Source organism: Pongo abelii, chromosome 1 (assembly GCF_028885655.2).
Source record: "Pongo abelii isolate AG06213 chromosome 1, NHGRI_mPonAbe1-v2.0_pri, whole genome shotgun sequence".
NCBI lineage: Eukaryota > Metazoa > Chordata > Mammalia > Primates > Hominidae > Pongo > Pongo abelii.
The window spans coordinates 142,995,949-143,015,291 of record NC_071985.2 but is presented as its reverse complement, the minus strand read 5'-3'; the positions used below and the strand labels follow the sequence as shown (position 1 = coordinate 143,015,291).

The window sequence follows — 19,343 nt, the reverse complement described above, 5'->3', positions numbered from 1 at the left end:
AAGAACTTCGGGAGAGGTTTACAAAGAGGCAACACTTACATTGAGCCTGAAGAATGGCAAAGGAAGAGAGGAAACATGACAGAGGCAGAGAGTTCAACATGAGCAAAGGCCGGGAAATGTGAAAATACACAGCTTATTCGGGGAACAGCAGATGGGCCTGTGTTGTTAGAGCAGAAGGAATGTAGGTAGGTGGTTAGGAGATGAGGAACAAAGGTAAGGTCCCTGGCTCCTCAGGGAGTCCACTCACTTAGTTCTTCTCAGGTTCCAGCGTGGGGCTTCTCTGACAACTCTCTCAGGATCAGGTCCTAGGTGTAACCTCACATTTCCTCCTTCTCCAAGAAGTCTTCTCTTGACTTCAGCCTTATATCCTTTTACATCTTCACATAAAAAGCCCTATTCTTTTTTATTTTACATCGGACTTTGCTGGTCTGGCATTATTTACCTGCCACCGGTTGTAAAATATATGGAAGATGAAATGGCATGAGACTTTGTACAAAGCATTGGCCCTTTAAGATAAAAATCTGCGCCTAACAAAGTAAGAACAGGACAGGCAGCCAGCTAGACTGTGGGGGTGGGGGTGGGAGAGAGATAACTGTGAAGTAAGAAAATGATGCTTGGTACATAGTTAGTGTTCAGTCAATATTCGTTTAATAAATGAATTAGGAGACAGCTTGATAGTCTCATGTATTGTGGGGTATCTCTGTGGTATGGCCATCTGCCTCTGGAACAGCACCTCCTATTTGGGAAAGAGGAGGGAAACAGGAAGGAAGGGGAGAAAATATGTGTGTATTGTGGCTTTCCATGCATTTGTGCCAAGGTCAGGTTTGTTCTTGAGTTAGGAATTCCTTGTCTGGCAGTCTTCTCTTTTAGGGAAGAGGGGCGTGTGTGTGTGTGTGTGTGCGCACACACACACACGACACACAAATACAATGACCCAATATTTATTCCCTTCTAGTCATGCCAACACCTAAAAACCTCAGGCTACAAAATCATTTCTTTGCCAGAAGGTAAACTGGGGGAAAATGATAAGAAAAAAAAGCTAAAAACATTCAGTGAGAACTCAGTTTTCTTGATAAACATATATATTTGGCACTTAAGATGCAAAGAAGTCTTGATTCTAATCCCAAAGAGCTTTTAATGTGGGAAGACATAAAGCCAGGGTATTTAATGCATGGGAGATAGTGCAGTCACAGAACCCAAGGCCTTCCTACTCCACGTGTGGCTCTACCAGCGGCAGCATCTCCTGGAAGTTTGTTAGAAATGCAGACTGTCCAGTTCCACCCAAGATTGACTGAATGTGATTTTGTCTTAACAAGTCCCTAGGTGAATCATTTGCATGCTAATATTTGAGAAGTACTGACCCAGGGGGTGGGGATGGGATCTGGGACTGTTTCTTAGAGGAAATAAATCCTGAGCTGTGTTTTGAAGATGAGTACGGTTAACCAGGTGGTGTTCCAAGCAGAGGAAACAACATAAGCAAAAGTTCAGTGGTATGAAAAAGCACAGGGGTGTTTTGGGAACCTGTCGCCCTAAAATTGCTAATCAAAAGAGAGAGTGTGGGAGAGAGGAGGCAAGGGAAATGCAGAGAGATGATGCAGTTCAGGCAGTGGCTAGATCCTGCTGCATGTGTTCTAGGGTAAGGAGCTTTGACTACACCTAATCCTTGATAGAGATGCATGATGACATGTTCAGATTTGCATTTAGATCACTGCAACCCTGAGGAGGCTGAAAGGCAGAGAGATTAATTAGGAAGCTGAGGCAATAGTTTTGGAGAGAGATAATGAGACTCTAAACTTAGGTTGTGGCAGTGGGGATGAAGAGGAGGGGGCAGGTTTAAGATATTTTAGGAGCTAATCAACAGATGAAAGACTTCAGAATGGATTGGAGGTGGGAGGATGAGGGAGGGATGAGTTTTGACTAGATGACTCGTAAGCTGGGATTAGTGCATGGCTGTTCATGATGCCACTAACAGAGATGAAAGGATACAGGAAGACGAACAGGTTTGAAATTATGAGTTCAGTTTTCAAAATGTTCAGCTCAGGTGAATAGAAAACATGTATAGATGGTCTCCGACTTACTATGGTTTGACTATAGCTGTGTGAAAGTGACGTGCATTTAGTAGAAACTATAATCCAATTTTGAATTTTGATCTTTTTGCAGGCTAGTGACATGAAGTAGGATACTCTTTTCCAAGGCTGGGCAGTGTCTCCCAGTCAGCGACATAATCACAAGGGTAAACAACTGATATTCTACAATGTACTGTGCTGCCAGATGACTTTGCCCAACTGTAGGCTAATGTAAATGTTCTAAGCACATTTAAGGTAGGTTAGGTGAAGCTATGATGTTCAATAGGTTAGGCATATTAAATGCATTTTTGACTTGTGATATTTTCAATTTATGAAGGGCTTATTGGGATGTAACCCCAAGTAAGCGGAGAAGTATCTGCATAGAAGGGAAAAAAGGAGGAAACAAGAAAAGGGTGGAGAACAGGGTGAATCAATCAGGATGGAGGAGGAAAAAATGCCCTGCCCATTTCTGGGGCAACAGTAATACACATAGTGTATCTATGAGCTTTTCTTGTAGTTGTATTTCCAGAGGTTGCCTCTTTGGAACTTGGTTCCAGCAACGGGGTGGACCCTGAAAAAAGGTAAATAATTTGATTCATGGTTTCCTATCTGATGATCAATTCATTGTTGCCACCGTTTGCTCTATGAAAAAAAAAAAAGTTTTTTAATCTGTGGTTCAAACTGCTCCAATGTCAGTTTGTCTTTTTCCAGATTCCTGAATGTATGAATAACTTTGTCCATGTTTCAAACACTGTTTCCAAAGTGGCAATAATACAATCCAGTATGTGTGTGTGTGTTTCTATAGGTCATCCTTCAAGTTCTGGATGACTCTTCTGCCACAAATCTTACCCATCTGTGAACTGTTACAGCTCTTTTATTTGCACCTTAAAATTCAGAACTGGATCATAGTCTGTCTCTAAAGTAATTTTTTCTAGACTTGACATTTTCTTAAGGAGTACAGGTTACTGAAACAGAAGAGAAATTAGTCCAATAACATCTCTTGTAAATGTCTTGAAAATAAACATTGGTGACAGTTTTAGGTTCATTATCAAATCAGAACCCCTGAAGTGAAACCTGAGTATTGGCACTTACTAAAAGTGCCCTGGAGGATTCCAGAGTAGAGTCACAATCAAGAACCACTGACTTAAATGGCCAAGAGAGCCCCCCACCTCTGCATCACTAAGTATATCTTCAAAGAAAATGAAACGTAATATTTGGCTAAAGAGAACTTTTAATAAACACTAATCATTAATAAATATTAAATCTTGTTTTAGGCCAAATATATATTTTACATTATGAAAGTGCTCAAGAATTTGGAGAATATAGAAGAATACATAATCATGTGTATATAAAAAGTCATCACAAAAAGAATCATCGTTCATGTTTTAGAATTCTTTTTTTTTTTCTCTAGGCAAGAACTTTAATGAATTGAACTGTTACCGACAACATAAAAAACCAGTATAATATATACAAAATTATCATTTTACGTCAGGATAAAATTTATCATGTTGGCAACAGAATATGTCCTGCCGACCTCCAAGTGGCTGGCACAGTACATCCACCCCGTGACAGGCCCACTGGGACTGTGGTGAACATGCCTGTACCTCAGTACAAAGTCCCCTTTCCCTGAGAAATGTACAGAAGGAGAGATAAAGAGCGTGTATCCAAAGGGAAGAGGAAGAGACTGGGTGCCCTGTGCCCCGAGCTCAGAACTTCAGGGGGATGACCGGCCAGTAATTGGGCTGCTTCGGGTCACAGTGCTTGTCAAAGCTCAGCTGCACCGTAGCCTCCATGGCCTGGATCTTGGCGGCGCTGTCCTAGTACAAACGCTTCATCTCAGCCTGGCGCCGCTCACCAGGCCTCTCAGTTGGGGCCTCTACCGACCGGCGGGTGTTGCAGTACAGGTCGTGGTCAGCGTTCACGTAGCTGTCCAGGCGCTCCGCATCCAGCTGCTGCCATCGCAGTAGCTCTTCTCTGTGCCTCTCCGTTTCTGCAAAGTACTGGCGGAGCTCTTCGGTGATTTCCATATTGCTCAGGTCACATGCTACCTCTGCATCTGACTCGATCTCCATCTTTTCCTCCTTAGATAATGCTTGGTCTTCTCTTGTGGATGCCTGGATCCTACTGCTGCCATGTGGATGCTGCCCAGACCCTCTGAAATGTGAAGAACTGCAGGGGGAGTCCTGCTAGGCCACATGATGGTCATAGAAGGACTGAGGATAGATACGCAGCCTGGTTATCGTAAGAGCTTTGGGGAAGAAGCGCAGGAAGGAAGAACCATGGAAGACTGAAACAGGATTCCGCCACCTTCCTGTAGGCATTGTGGTGGCTTTGCATCCAAGCCATTGCTTGATGATAATGTTGCCAGTATCTTGCATATACTGGATGAGAATACCAAGGCCTGGTAGCTTTTGATGTTGATGCCTTCACCACTGCCATCTCCGATTGTGAAAGTCCAAATAGGTGCCGAAACTTGTGGGCGCGCAGCTTGCAGATCCTGGGCGGTGGCCAAGCAGGCCATGTTTTAGAATTCTTTCCAGGCGGGTCGCGTTGGCTCACGCCTGTGATCCTAACACTTTGGGAGGCCGAGACGGGGCTGGGGGTGGGGGGATCGCTTGAGCCCAGGAGTTGGAGACCTGCTTGGGCAACATGGTAAAACCCCCATCTCTATAAAAATACTTCAAAAAATTTTTTAAAGAATTATTATTTCCATTTTATTTCAATGCTTTGTCTTTTAAGAAAATTTATTGACATAGCGATAATCAGACTCCATACGCAATTTTGTATCTTGCTTTTCAAATTTGCCACAGGCTTCTAGAAACGTCCCAGACTTCTGTGTCTCCATGGAGGAAATCCCGTAAGTACTTACAAATGTTATGATTAGTCATCCCTAGCCAATACTAAGCAAAAGGTAGGCATGCGGTTTTATTAGTTTGGGCAGGAAGAAGGCATTCCAACCGGCTTCTTTCGGTCTTGCCAGGTTCAAACATGGCGGGCCTCAGCCGGCCCTTCCCGTACACTCGGCTTGCTTTCCCATAACCCCCGCCAATCTTTAGCGCTCCTTTTTTACCTTCCTTCCCCTCAGCGGCTCCAGAGGGTCAGCACCTCCGAGCGTGACAGCGAACCTGCTTCCCGCCCCCCACGCGAGGGCCCGCCCACCAGCCCACGTCAGCCAATAGCAGGCCGCGCCGATGGGGCTGGTAGCGCCGGTCGGCCCCGCCTCCCCAGCCTCGCTGTGGCCTGCGGCTCCCGGGCTGGTAGCGCCGCTCTCGGTCGCGCGGACTGATCGTGTGGAATCGCGGATCGCGGACGCTCGCCGCCGGCCATAGCTCAGCCTAGCGCCGCTAAGGCCGACGGCCCCCAGCCTATGCCATGGACTTCGAGGACGGTAAGCGCTGCCTCTGGCTGGTCGGCGCGTCTGGCAGGAGGCGGGGTGGCCTACGCAGGGGGTCTGTTTACCGTCTCAAGATGGCCGTGTGGGCTTTGTTCTGCGGGCCCGGAGGCCGCCCGCCCTCACCGGGCCCAGCTCCCGGAGTCGGCCTCTTTGGGGACCGACGCGCCCCGATTCGGCCCGCTCGGCGCCCGCTGCCGGCAGAGACAAGAGAACTCGGTGCCCGGTAGGACGCGCCTAGAGCGCGAGAGCTTCCGGGCTGGAGCCCCAGACTCGCCTTGGCCCCTGGTAGTGGAAATTGCCCCGACGTCTCCAACTTCCCGGTCTCGGGCAAACGGGCGACTGCGGCCTCACCCACCTAGTCTCGCATTCGCCCCACAGGGCAGCGACCCAGACCGTCCGTTTAGTTAATCCTCAGCCTCAGGTTACTTCTTGCCAGATAGAATTTTCAGAGGCTTGTTCACAGTGATGTTTCTGTTTTTCCCGGTTTAAGATGAGTTGAAAGGGTGTCTTTAAGTGATATGTGTAGATAAATATCTATGCAAAATGGAAAGCAAGATGTTTCCTGGTTAGCAAACTGGGGTGTTTATCACCAAAAATTACCTGCTTGTTAATCCCTAATTTGAAATATTTATGTGAACCAAAGCACTTTTCTTCGGATCGTGTGTAGATAGGATTTAAGTTAATGAGAATTTTGGCACAGCAGGCATCAAATTCCCTTCACATTTAGACCTGTACACAGCCTTGTAAGTGTTTGACTTACGGATTAAATAAACTGTATTTTAGCAATACTTCTCAGTTGTCTCAGATACTAATTCTTTAAACCACTTTTACAGGGTCACAAAGTAGTATTAATTTGGTCTTCACTTTTGTTTTCAAACCTTGCTAGGAATCGGTGTCAAGATAAAGTGGTATGTAGTGACAACATTAGGGAGACATGGGAAAGGACTTGTATGATTAAACTGGATTTAATCCTGAGTAACCAGGCATGCTTAAGTAAAACCAGTTCACTAAGTAGGCTGTAAACCTTTAACCCCACCAAAAAATGATCTTTAAATGAGGTGTGATCTCAGCATATGTTTTACTCGATGAGCTTTTGATTTTTCATAAGATTTCATGCAACAAAGAATTAAAGCTTTCATATCTAGGTACAGATTTGTGAAAGGGGACTGGAATAGCCCCTCTTGTAGATACTTTTCAGTTACTTTGAAATAGTAAGTTCAGCTCTTAAGAGTAGCACACTCTCGTGGTTTTGTTTGTTTTGGTTGGACTTTAACTCATTTTGATGTAGATACCTTTAAACTATGAATATTTGGGCCGGGCGCGGTGGCTCACACCTGTAATCTCAGCACTTTGAGAGGCTGAGGCAGAAGAATCACTTGAACCCGGGAGGCGAAGGTTGCAGTGAGCCGAGATCGCGCCATTGCACTCCAGCCTGGGCAACAAGAGCCAAACTTCGTCTGAAAAACAAACAAACAAAAAACCAACAACAAAACAATAAACTATGAATATTTGAAGTGGCCAGAGTTGGGAGTGAAAATAAAAAATATATTATTGTATTTTCATGCTGTAGTTTGATGATAATGCCAACACCCAAGGTATAGCAGAGGCTGACAAAGTGGAGGTGGGGCAGTAGAAACAGTTCTTTCCCCTCCCCACCCAGGGCAATAAGGGAATCCATTTTCTATGGAGAATTGAAAAACAATAATAAAATGTAGTATGTCTGCTTTCTATTATTGCCATATGCATACAATTCTAAACAGTGTCAGTGATAAAAATTCTAAACAATATTAGTGATGAAATACGCCCTGTCTCACTGCCCAAATATACCACTGCTGTATTTGGAAGATGGAGTTTGACTAACACCATATATGAATCTATTCCTCTATAGTGTAGCAGGATTCTGTTGTATCCAGATGACCATTATATTAAATTCTGTTCTTTCAGTATATATTTGTAAAATTAACTAAAGAATTTAACAGTTGTTAAATTAGTTTTGATGAGGAAATTGGCAATATGGTTTTCAGTGATGACACATTCTGGATGAATATAGAACACAGTCATATACGTATATGCATATGCATGTCTCAGATAAGATCTTGAAATCTTTTTTTTTGAGACAGAGTCTCGTTCTGTCGCCCAGGCTGGAGTGCAGTGGTGCAATCTTGGCTCACTGCAGCCTCTGCCTCCTGGATTCAAGTGATTCTTCTGCCTCAGCCTCCCTAGTAGCTGGGACTACAGGTGCGCACCACCAGGCCCGGCTAATTTTTATATTTCCAGTAGAGAAAGGGTTTCACCGTATTGGACGGGCTGGTCTCGAACTCCTGACCTCGTGACCCGCCTACCTCACCTTCCCAAAGTGCTGGGATTACAGGCGTGAGCCACCGTGCCACCGTGCCCGGCCAAGATCCTGAAATCTTTAAAGAACAAATTAAATGGTAAAAGAAATTAACTTAGCAAAAATTTCATGTTACGTACAATTCTCAGATGTCTTTGCTTTTGCATTATTTGATACATAATTTAATCTATCTGCCTTTTTGTTACTTGGTATAAATCAGTGCTGAATCCCCTCTTTTGGCTGTTATTATGTATCAGGTGTTGTAAACTAATGTTTACCATAATTTGGATAATAAACCTACCATTTGGGGAGATAGTGAAGAAAAAAGAGATACATTTTCCCAAATGGAGTATTGGTAATTATTTGTTTTAACTATTCTCAGTTTTGCAGATAATTGGGTTAATGTCATTTTAAAAATTGTGCTTGTTTTTGACTAGATGGGTATATAATTTTGAATTATTGCTAATATCACACTAATTCCTTTTTGTTAAATGTGTCTTCATAGATTACACACACTCCGCCTGCAGGAATACTTATCAGGGCTTTAATGGTAAGTATCCTCTTTCAGCTTTTCTCTTCGTTCGCATAAAAATATAGTATCAGTGTAAAAAGCCAGTTCTACCTATTTCAGTCCTTGTTTTGGTTCTTGATATATCATTTATGTGTTAATATTGTCTTACTATATATAGTATTTGAATTGGGGAATTTGCTATCAGAAAATGTTAGGGGTTATTTACATTAGTTTGATTTTTTTTTTTGGTCCATTTTGTTTGAATTATGATTATTTTAATGTGTTCCAAAGGGCCTAACTACATTCTGAGTGATGAATCACAAGACGCTGGCTGAGTTATTTTGGTTGAATTAGAGGCTTTGGTATTGAGTAATGTAGACTAAGTGGATTATTGGCTTGGTTCTATATAGCTTGTATTGTAATGCATTTTGACCTTGTTTTTGAGGTCATTTTCTTCAGTGTGTCCAAATGTGTTAGTATATAAAGAGCTGTCTAGAGGAGCACATGAAGAAGCTTGATTGTTTATTGACATGAGCATGACATTAGACTTGTGACTATAGAGCTAGATAGAATCATGAGAGGTATGTAGAATACAATTGGATGTCATTTTGATAGTTATTAGAGTTAGGGCCCTGCCACACAAGATAATAATACAAAAAAAGAACACAGAAAAATTAATGCAGGTTAAAAAACATATGAAGGACTTGAGGCATTAAATATCCTGATTGCCAGAGAAATGTAAAATCCAACTTTCGTATAAAATAGAATATATTCACAAAGTAAAACTGAAGCAAATGTATTACTAAAGACTATGCCATTTATGGGAATAATTACTGAACAGTTAATTTTTATTTCATTATCTTTAAAGATTAAGATAAACTTCAGATTTCATGTGGGCTAAAAAGGCTTAACATATAGGGAGTTAGTACTGAAGAATATATTTGTGAGCTGGAAATTGAAAATTACCAAAGGAAGTTTAATTTGCATCCACATTGTAGATTATATTGAAAACTGGAAAATTAATGAGAAAGCCATTTCATAAGTTTTGATATAAAGATTTTAAGGCCTTGAACTTGGGAGGTGATAGTAGTAATCTTAAAAATAAAGAGCAAATTAGCAGAACTTGCAGGCTGACTAGTAAGGGATAGAAAATTGAGAGGGTTGAATAAAAATGAATCCAGGATTTTAAACTGGAATGTATGACTAGTGCTTTTACAAGGGAGAGGGGGAGGGGAAGAGGGAGGGGGAGAGGGAGATAGTTTGTAATGATAAAAGGCCATCTAGGATTTACTGGATAGTTGGATTTAATGTCTAAACATAGGACTTGAAATGCAGACTCATGCAGGGCCAGACGTTTATTTATTAATTAGTATACAGTGTTGCAAAAAGATCTAATATTATGACTTTTATTTTTTCTCTTAATTTTAGTTATAACTGGTTCTCATCTGAGGGTGATTGTTGGAATCTCCTGGGGAGCTTTTTCAAAGTCTCTCTTTTCAGACATAGCCTATACCTCTTGAATCTTAATTTCAGGGCAAGTGGTCTTTGGCTGTGTATGTTGTGCAAAACTACTCTGAATGATTTTGGAAGGCACCTCTGATTAAAGGCCAATGCTTGACAGTACTTCTAGGTCTAGATTATTTATATTTTACAAATGAGGAACTTAATTTCAGGGATTCGATTTGACTTTGTTCAGCAAATATTTATTTAGTGCCTGCTGGGCATCAGATATTGTTCTAGGAGGTGGGAATATAGCAGTGAACAAAATGGACAAGTATTCCTGCCTTTGTGAGGCTTTCCGTCTAGTGGGATGAAATAGTAAACAAGATAAGAAATAATATATATGTCATAATTTAGTCCACAGGGGAAAAGGGAGTAATATATATTGTATGTTAGATGATGATCATTGCGAGGGAGAATAACATAGAGAAGGAGGATAAATTTGTGTGTGTGCTTGTATGTGTTGCAATTTTAGAGTCTCTGGGGAAGGACTCACCAAAAAGATGACATTTGAGCATAGATTTAAGATAGGTGAGTATGCAAGCCATGAAGCCATTTAGAAGAAGACTTATAGGCTTTAAGAAATAAACAGTGTGTAGGTACCAAAAAGCCAAAAATATATTTTATTGTTAGCACTGTATTTCCTAGGAAGTGAAATGAAGTAGAAGGCATTGGAAAACATGGCAAGATACAGATTTTCCCCACACTATTTCTTGGAAGGAAAATGTATTTCCAGTGTCTCCGTGTTTTCCTTCTTGCTTCATAATACCTTTTATATAAATAGCATATAGAAAAAGGGAGAGAAAAGGGTGCGGTAGCTCATGCCTATAGTCCTAGTGCTTTGGGAGCCTGAGGTAGGAGCACTGCTTGAGGCCAGGTGATTGAAACTAGCCTGGGCAACATAGTGAGACCCTGTCTCTACAAAAAATTTCTAAAAAAATTAGCCAGGCATGGTGGTGCCCCCTATAGTTCCAGTTACTCCAGAGGCTGAGATGGGAGGATCGATTGAGCCCGGGAGGTGGAGGCTGCAGTGAGCTATGATTGTGCCACTGCAGTCCAGCATGGGTGACAGAGCAAGACCTTAACACTGGCTTGACTAGAACAGATGATTTTTTGCTGAGCAATCTTCAGACTAGGTTAGAGTGGTGAGGTGTAGCCAGAAAGCATTGAAAATCAAAGATAATTTGCTTATATATCAGAAGCAATACAAGTGAAAACCTGAAAGAGTTGAGGGAGTAAACAGTGCAGGTTCAGGGGAATGAGCATTCCAGGCAGAAGGAACAGCAGCTGCTAAAATGGGTATACACCTTGTGTTCTAGAAACATCAAGGGGCCTGGTGTTGTAGGAGTGGAATGAACAGGGGTGTATATAATTGATAATGAAGTTAAGAGGTGATGGGGCATATCATGTAGGGCAGGGTTTCTCAAATTTCTTACATTTTGGACTGGGTAATTTTTTGTTGTAGGGGGATGTCCTGTGCATTGTGGAACATTTAGCAGCCTCCTTGGCCTCTATAATATGCTAGATGTCAGTAGCATCTGCCCCCTAGTTGTGACAACCAAAAATGTTTCAGACATTGCCAATGTCCCCAGGGGGTGCAAAATCTCCCCTAGTTAAGAACCACTGGTATAGGTTCTTAGATGTTATTTTAAGCTTTGGCTTTTACTTGGAATAAGAGGAAGCCGTTGGAGGTTACTGAGCATTGAACATGATTGAACTTAACATTTTGTCAGAATTATTGTGGCTATTGTCTTCAGAATAAACAGCAAAGGAGCAAAAGTGCAGCAGGAAAACCAGTTAGGAGACTTTTGCAATAACCTAGGTGGTAGATGCTGGTATCTTGTAGTAGGGTGCTGGTAGTGTAGAGTTGCTAAAAAGTAGTCCCACTCAAGACTTAATGTCACGTAGTTAGTTATTTTAGTCATAGGTCAGTTTTTAATTTATTTTTTATTTATTATTTTTTTTGAGACAGAGTTTCTCTCTTGTCGCCCAGGCTAGAGTGCAATGGTGTGATCTCAGCTCACTGCAACTTCCGCCTCCTGGGTTCAAGCAATTCTCTTGCCTCAGCCTCCTGAGTAGCTGGGATTACAGGTGCCCACCACCATGCCTGGCTAATTTTTTTTGTATTTTTTAGTAGAGACGGAGTTTTACCATGTTGGTCAGGCTGGTCTTGAGCTCCTGGCCTCGGGTGATCCACCCGCCTTGGCCTCCCAAAGGGTTGGGATTACAGGTGTGAGCCACCTTGCCCAGTCCATAGGTCAGTTTTTTTTTCCCCAGTATGTCACAGCTGCTGCTTTGTATTTTAATTAAAAATGAGTTTTAGCATTTTTGAGCGTATTATTTGTATGATAGAGTGATCCAAGTGATAGAATATATTTGATTTAAATTATTAGGTCAGTTTTATTTTTCTGGGTAAATTACTATCATTTAAGAGATACTACTGTGGTCTCACGGTTTTATTTTTAAAAGTGATTTTAAAATTCATTTTGGTGACCTGGAAGAAAAATTTATAAAAAAGTAGTCATCTTACAGAATCTATAGCCCTATAACTACACTGATGGTATACAATATAAAGACTTCCTCCTGTTTAAATGAGTAGTAACAGTACTATGAACAATCAACCAGAATCATTGCTATACAAAAGTAGCTTTATTAATTTTTGTACATTTCACAGTGCCTAACACATACATGGTTAGTGTACAATAAATGTTAATAATTTTATGATTATAGTGAAATAAATAGAATAAAAAACTAACGGTTTTAGTATTCAAAGGCAGCCAGTGCTAACTCAAAATAGCAACTAGCAGAAATAAAACATAAGATTTTTTTCTCTGTGTACCTGACTAAACATAATCTTATTTTTTAATATGAGGCCTTAGAGGAAAACTTTTCATTTTGAAAACTTTATTTTAATCTCAGAATTATCCTCTGAGAGATATGTGCGTAAATTTTACTATATACTTACCAACTGTATCACAAAAAATTAACTATTTTATTAATCTGGGACTGTGTTGTCCAGTTTGGTAGCTACTAGCTACATGTTACTGTTCAGCACTTAAAACATGGATAGTTTGAATTGAGGTGCTCCGTAAGTGTAAATTACACACCAGATTTGAAGTCTTCAAATGAAAAAAGCAGTAAAATATCTCCATGTTTTGTATATTGATAAACTTTTTGTACTGTTATATTAAAATCCATTAGTATGTCTTGCACTTTGAATGGATCTTTTTTACCATATATTATTTTGTAACATCGGCATTATTTGGAAAATACTAGTTTTTATATAAAATGCAGATTTTCCAAATATTGATCAGTTTTATGGCACAATATTTAAAAAATCATATTCAGTGATACCACTACCAACCTTATCAGAAAGCCTTTAAGTATTGGGAAGGTGTCAAGCTCAAGGTGGTAGATACAACTTTTAAAAAATTCTAATGTTCACTTGAAAGCATGAATTTTATCATTGACAACAAATAATGTCAGTTGTTTTCGTTAAAACAATGGTTTCACTTAGTTCTTTTTTTTTTTATTTTGAGACGAGTCTCACTCTGTCGCCCAGGCTGGAGTGCAGTGGCGCGATCTTGGCTCACTGCAAGCTCCACCTCCCGGGTTCATGCCATTCTTCTGCCTCAGCCTCCTGAGTAGCTGGGACTACAGGCAGCTACCACCACACTCAGCTAATTTTTTTTGTATTTTTAGTAGAGACGGGGTTTTACTGTGTTAGCCAGGATGGTCTCGATCTCCTGACCTCATGATCTACCCGCCTCGGCCTCCCAGAGTGCTGGGATTACAGGCGTGAGCCACCGCGCCCAGCAACTGCTGTTCTAAGATAAAAATTGGACCCTTACCACAGGACTAGTAAATTTAAGATGAGGCTACAAATGGCAGAGTAACGCAGAGTATCACAAGCACCACGTGAGAGTTACAGGCTTTTGCAAATATTCAGAAGAAGGATGACACTCAGCTGAGAGAGTATCAGTGAAAGTTTTCTTGAATGCATTAGTATTTGAAATGGACTTTAAAAGATTAGAAAGTTTCAATAAGCTGATATTTAGGGTGGCAGAGGAAAATGTTTCATGTAGAAGCAGTAGCATGAGACTAGACAAGAGGATATGTATGGAATTTTGGGAAAATCATTTCATCTCTTTGGACTTCAGTTCCCCAGATCTATAAAATGAGAGGATTGATTTTGAACATTCAGGTTGCTACCAGGTTTAAAGTTGGATGACTTCGAGTACTATTTTTATAAAGTTGTTATTGTTGTCATTATTATTATTGTTGGGACTAGAGATACTTAAATGATTATATAAAATTTAATGTTTTAAAAAATATAAAATTAAGGTATTTACTCTGTGTGTACTATTGTATTTATTTGTGTATGACATTTGGGGAGGATAGTAATGAGAGATTTTTAAAGGACTTTATAGAAAACAAATTCTAAATGTTTGTTTTACTTTCTGATTTTTATAGTCATCCTAAATTGATTTTGTTACCTCTTTTGTTTTATTTTTCATATCAGAGGTTGGTATATAGGCAGAATTGCAGTGTAATGAAATAGACTTAATATGCTTATTGTATTAGTTTTTTTTTTTAGTGTTCACATTGCTAGAATTTGCATTCATTTGTTGAGTCATAATTTATAGGCACAGTGCCATAGATTGGTCTCAATCTGTGATTTTGCTTTTTAAAAATATCTATTTCAATTACTGTGAACAAGGCTAATTGGAAATGTGGCTGCTTCTGAGTTTTCAGACATTTAAAGAGCAGTTAGATGCAGAAAACAAGTATAGTCTACTGCTGTCATGTAGGACAAAAATTTCCCCTTTGACTTTATTAAATGCTGACTTCTTTTAAGAATAGGAATTATGTATCATTAATTATATATGCTATAGTACTTAATACAAGGCCTTATAGTAGTCCCCTGGTCCAACAAATATTGGTTAAATTGAAAATAATTCTATGGCCAGGTGCAGTGACTCATGCCTGTAATCCCAGCACTTTGGGAGGCCAAGGCAGGTGGATTGCTTGAGCCCAGGAGTTCGAGACCAGCCTGGGCAACATGGTGAAAGCCCATCTCTATCAAAAATACAAAAATTAGCCAGTCTCATAACCCAGTCTCAAAAGAAAATAAAAAAAAAATTCTAATATAGAACTTTAGTTGAAAATATGTTTTTCTTTGAAATATCAGGGCTTTTTAAAATTTTTTTAGCAAATTTGATTTAGTAGCTTCTCATCTTTGTGTTTTTCCCTTCAGCATTTAGTGTGAATTTAGTTTAAATGTTAATGGTAAATTATCTCAGGTGATAGATAGGAATATCTTGTGTTTTGTGCAAAGATCCCTGAAGAGAATGGTGTATTTTACTGACGATTTCTTATTGACTCTCTTTTAGGAATGGATCGTGATTATGGCCCTGGATCTTATGGAGGTCTGACATTCAAGAATATTTATCTAAAAATTCTTCTTTTGAGTGCCAGTAAAGGTGAGCATCATATAACTTTTTTCTTTTTAAACTCTTATAGGGATGGATCGTGACTATGGCCATGGATCCTATGGGGGTCAGAGATCCATGGATTCCTACCTAAACCAGTCATATGGCATGGACAATCACAGTGGTGGTGGTGGGGGTAGCAGGTAAATTGCTTAATCATTTGGCCAAATAATTAGACAACTATAAGATTTTGGATATATTATTTTAAGTACTCTTTAGGCGTGTTACGATACTTGAACTTCACTGTTTGCTACTGAATCATCACCTTAAATGTTTAAAGGTGTTAATTAATGGGTATAAAATGTAAATCAGTATTACTGGCAGACATTATTTTAGGAAAACACCAGATAACTATATCATGTCAATACAATAGAGTAAGATACTCTTTTTAGCAGTGAACTTTTTAAAAATTCTTTTACTTTTAACTTCTTGTCAATCAAAATATCCTGAAAAATGATATAAAAATGTTATTGAAAATATTATTTATGAAGCTTTTTCTTAATAATTAAGAAAAATCTTTTCTAATGTGGGGTGCTATGTAAATTAGCAAAGCAGTCTAACTAGAATGGATTTTACTGAACCAGTCTAACATTTACTTTCCAAGAAACATTCAGGACATATTCCTTTAATTCTAATTTTAAAGGAGAGCATATTGCAATAATAAAAATATTTTTTAAATTATGTTCAGGTTATTTATTGGCAGGTACTACTTAAACCAAAGCACTTGTGCTCTAAGCTAGAAGCATTGTATTAAAGCCATGAATACTATACCTTTGACTAGTCGAGATTGTATTTATATTTTACTGTTACTACTGTATAAAGCTTAAACCTACTTAAACAACTACAAGCTTTAAGGTTGACCATATTTCAGGAGAAGGGGTGTCTACTTTTTGAGGCACAAAGGTTCCTGCTGAATATAAGTATAACTAGTTAGTAGACATGTGAAACAGTCATCCTTCTGCATAAATTGAAGGATTCGGATTCCTTAATGATGGACTGAATGATGCTTACTTTCCTTCTTTCTGCTTCCAGTGTACCACTATGGTTTATAGTAAAGAAAAATTAAGAAAGTGAACAGTTGCAACTATTTTGCTTATGTGATAGATGTTTTGAAAAATGTAGTTGGAAATAGGAATAATTTTTATATGGTTACTAGGATTCAGAAGTAAATCTATTTAGTGATCTGTAAATAATTGAAGTAATGTAACACTTAATGTTTTAATATGTCAGTTATTGCCCTTTTATATTGTGAATGTAATGTGCATAAGCTATTTCTGTAGACGTTATTGTTTTATCTCATGTGTAATTGTGGGCCTTTATAAAATTGTGTTGTAAGATATCAAGCAACTTTTGTAATCCGTGCTTTGGGTTTGTGAGAAGGAAGATGATTTATTTCTTCTGTTAACTCTCTTAAAACCTCGAGGAGACTGTGTGCTCCCTTTTTTAGAGTAGTTTTATGTGATAATTTCCTGAAGGAAATAATTTTGCAAATGAATATATTATAAGATGTATTCTTTCTCATCTGCCTTGAAAATTCATATGCAGAGGGTATATGTTGGTGATCTTTTACTTTTATGTTTTATCTATTTATCCTTCTAGATTTGTTAGATTTTCTAGTCTACAAGTAAAAAGTGATTGAGGATTGATTAATTGACCTTGGCTGAAGTTTGGCAGATTGTCAAATTTTTATAACCAGAGATAATTCCCCAAATTTTGACTCCTACAGACACAATGAAGCAGTTTGTGATATAGATTATTGGGAGTGCAAAAGGATCTCTCTGTGTCACAAATAACCTACATCTAAGTAGACTTCAATTTGTGTCCCTATTGAAAGCCAAAATATTGTAAATGTTTTGTAATTTTTAATATTAGGGATAGATTCAAAAAAGTTTGAATAGTTTGTGAACTTTAGCAAATGACCTTTTCCAAGACTAGGGCTGGGCTTAAATAATGACAGACAAATCTTTTCTTCTTCATAAAATAGAAAAGCTGCTAAGAAGCAGATTTTAAAGCTAAGTTTTACTAAACTCAATTCATATTTATAATCTGACTCAGATAGCTTTCTATCTGGTCTCACGTTGAACTGCCCAGCCCTAATCAAATGTGAACAAAAGTAGAACTGTGCAAACCAGTATGGTATAAATGAATTTTAGTTGATAAATGTCATCTGATAATTTGTCTTTTGAATTGTCTAACATTAGTAAGCTTACTTTTGTTTTTTCCCTCACTGTGCAACTTTTCCAGGTTTGGACCTTATGAGTCTTACGACTCCAGGTCTTCTCTGGGTGGGCGAGATCTGTACAGATCTGGCTATGGTTTTAATGAACCCGAACAAAGCCGCTTCGGAGGTAGTTATGGTGGTCGATTTGAGAGCTCCTACCGGAATAGCCTTGACTCTTTCGGAGGTAGAAACCAGGGCGGGTCTAGCTGGGAAGCACCTTACTCCCGTTCAAAATTGAGGCCTGGGTTTATGGAGGACAGAGGAAGAGAGAATTACTCTTCCTACAGCAGTTTTTCTTCACCCCATATGAAGCCTGCACCTGTAGGCTCTCGGGGGAGAGGAACGCCTGCTTATCCTGAAAGTACGTTTGGAAGCAGAAACTATGATGCTTTTGGAGGACCATCAACAGGCAGAGGCCGAGGCCGAGGAGTAAGTACAACAGAATCTTTTCAGATTCTTTTCACTAGTCACTCTTTTAAACCCTTTCAAGACCATCGTTTTCAACTAGAATAAACACTGTTCATCCCGGTGTATTTTGAAGCAAAAGCTGAGTCATAAACATAATTTTTAGGTTGACTGTAAAAGTTTTTCTAGCACCTCAGAAAATAAGTGGCAGTTTGAGATGATCATAAAGTTGTGCCAAATCTCCCTTTATTAAAAAGGTGAGGCTGTTAGGTTTGGTCTAAAAGGGGTTAAAAGGAGTTGCATTTTTCCTTGTAAACACTAGCAGTTTTGCTGGTGGAATAGTTTGTGGATTATTGTGAAAGGTCACTGAACCCTTTTTGAGTTTTTGAGTAGGTTAAAGGTGCAATGTATGATAAAATGTTTATACTTTGTTGCTAAACTCTAGCAAGTAGAATTTCTTCAAAGCTCCATGTTTCACATTAAACACAGGAGACTAAAAGTTGATGATAGATCAGGATAGCTTAGCCATGTTTATGTGGTGAAGAAGTTGATGTGTATAATAGATTGTACAATGATTTGTGGTCAGTGTAATTTTGCTAACTCACTCTTACAATATGTCCAGTTGCTGGTTGTTTTATTTTCCCTCGTGTTACTAGTTTTACTCTTGAGAAATAATTTCCACCTGTACAGATATGTTTATGGTTTCTTCTTAGGAAGTAGTATTTTGTAAATTATTGCTTAAATGAGTAAATATACTAGTCCACAATTGTTTAACTTTAGGGTACATAGTGTAAACATTATGCTTTATGTTCTTAGGTCACTTGATTGACATGAAATTTTACCTAGTAAGTGTATGCAGATTGTGGGGTTATTATATAGTTTGATCATTTAAAGAGTATTGTCTTTTTGTTATAATGTAAGAATCCTTTTAAGTCAGCTGCTCTTAATATTTTCTTTGCAGAGGAAAGTATTTCTAGTAAAAAATGTAGTAGGGTACACGTTTTTGACTGGTTATTAACCTTTGATGTGTCAGTGTAGCTTGTTTTACTTGCATAGAAATTTTGCATTTTTAACAGTTACTCTTTACTTATGTAAAAATGCATTGCACCTTTAATGCGTAATTAAGGAAGATTTTCCTGTTGTGACTTTTTAAATTACCTGGAAACACATCTAGGTTAGATAGGCACTCCTGAGCATAGTATACAAATGTAAGCAACTGATACATTACAGTTCCACTATACTTCATGATCATAGGTTAACTGAAAATAGTTGGGATGATAGGCTTTGGGTTTTGAATTGAAAATCCATTCTAGTTTGAAAATTTGGAAAACACTTAATATTTTCCATGCTGTATATTATTTTAGGCAAAGTGTGTTTTCTTAATGAGGCTTCAAAAGTAAATTTCATTTTCATAATAGT

General features: G+C 38.9%; 1 protein-coding gene and 1 pseudogene across 5 annotated transcripts in view; one reads left to right on the top strand and one right to left on the bottom strand.

The window, feature by feature from the left end:
• Positions 1–3,670: 3,670 nt before the first annotated feature.
• On the bottom strand, positions 3,671–5,309 carry LOC100459821 (gem-associated protein 8-like; annotated as a pseudogene).
• ZNF326 (zinc finger protein 326) overlaps positions 5,274–19,343 on the top strand; it is a 33,465-nt gene continuing 19,395 nt past the window's right edge. Inside the window, exons 1-5 of one of the 5 annotated variants that reach the window (XM_054555446.2) lie at positions 5,274–5,454; positions 8,301–8,345; positions 15,200–15,235; positions 15,330–15,441; positions 17,543–17,948. In XM_054555446.2, the coding sequence (XP_054411421.1) occupies positions 5,439–5,454; positions 8,301–8,345; positions 15,200–15,235; positions 15,330–15,441; positions 17,543–17,948 (615 nt within the window). In that variant the 5' untranslated portion in view covers positions 5,274–5,438. 5 annotated transcript variants of the gene reach the window in all.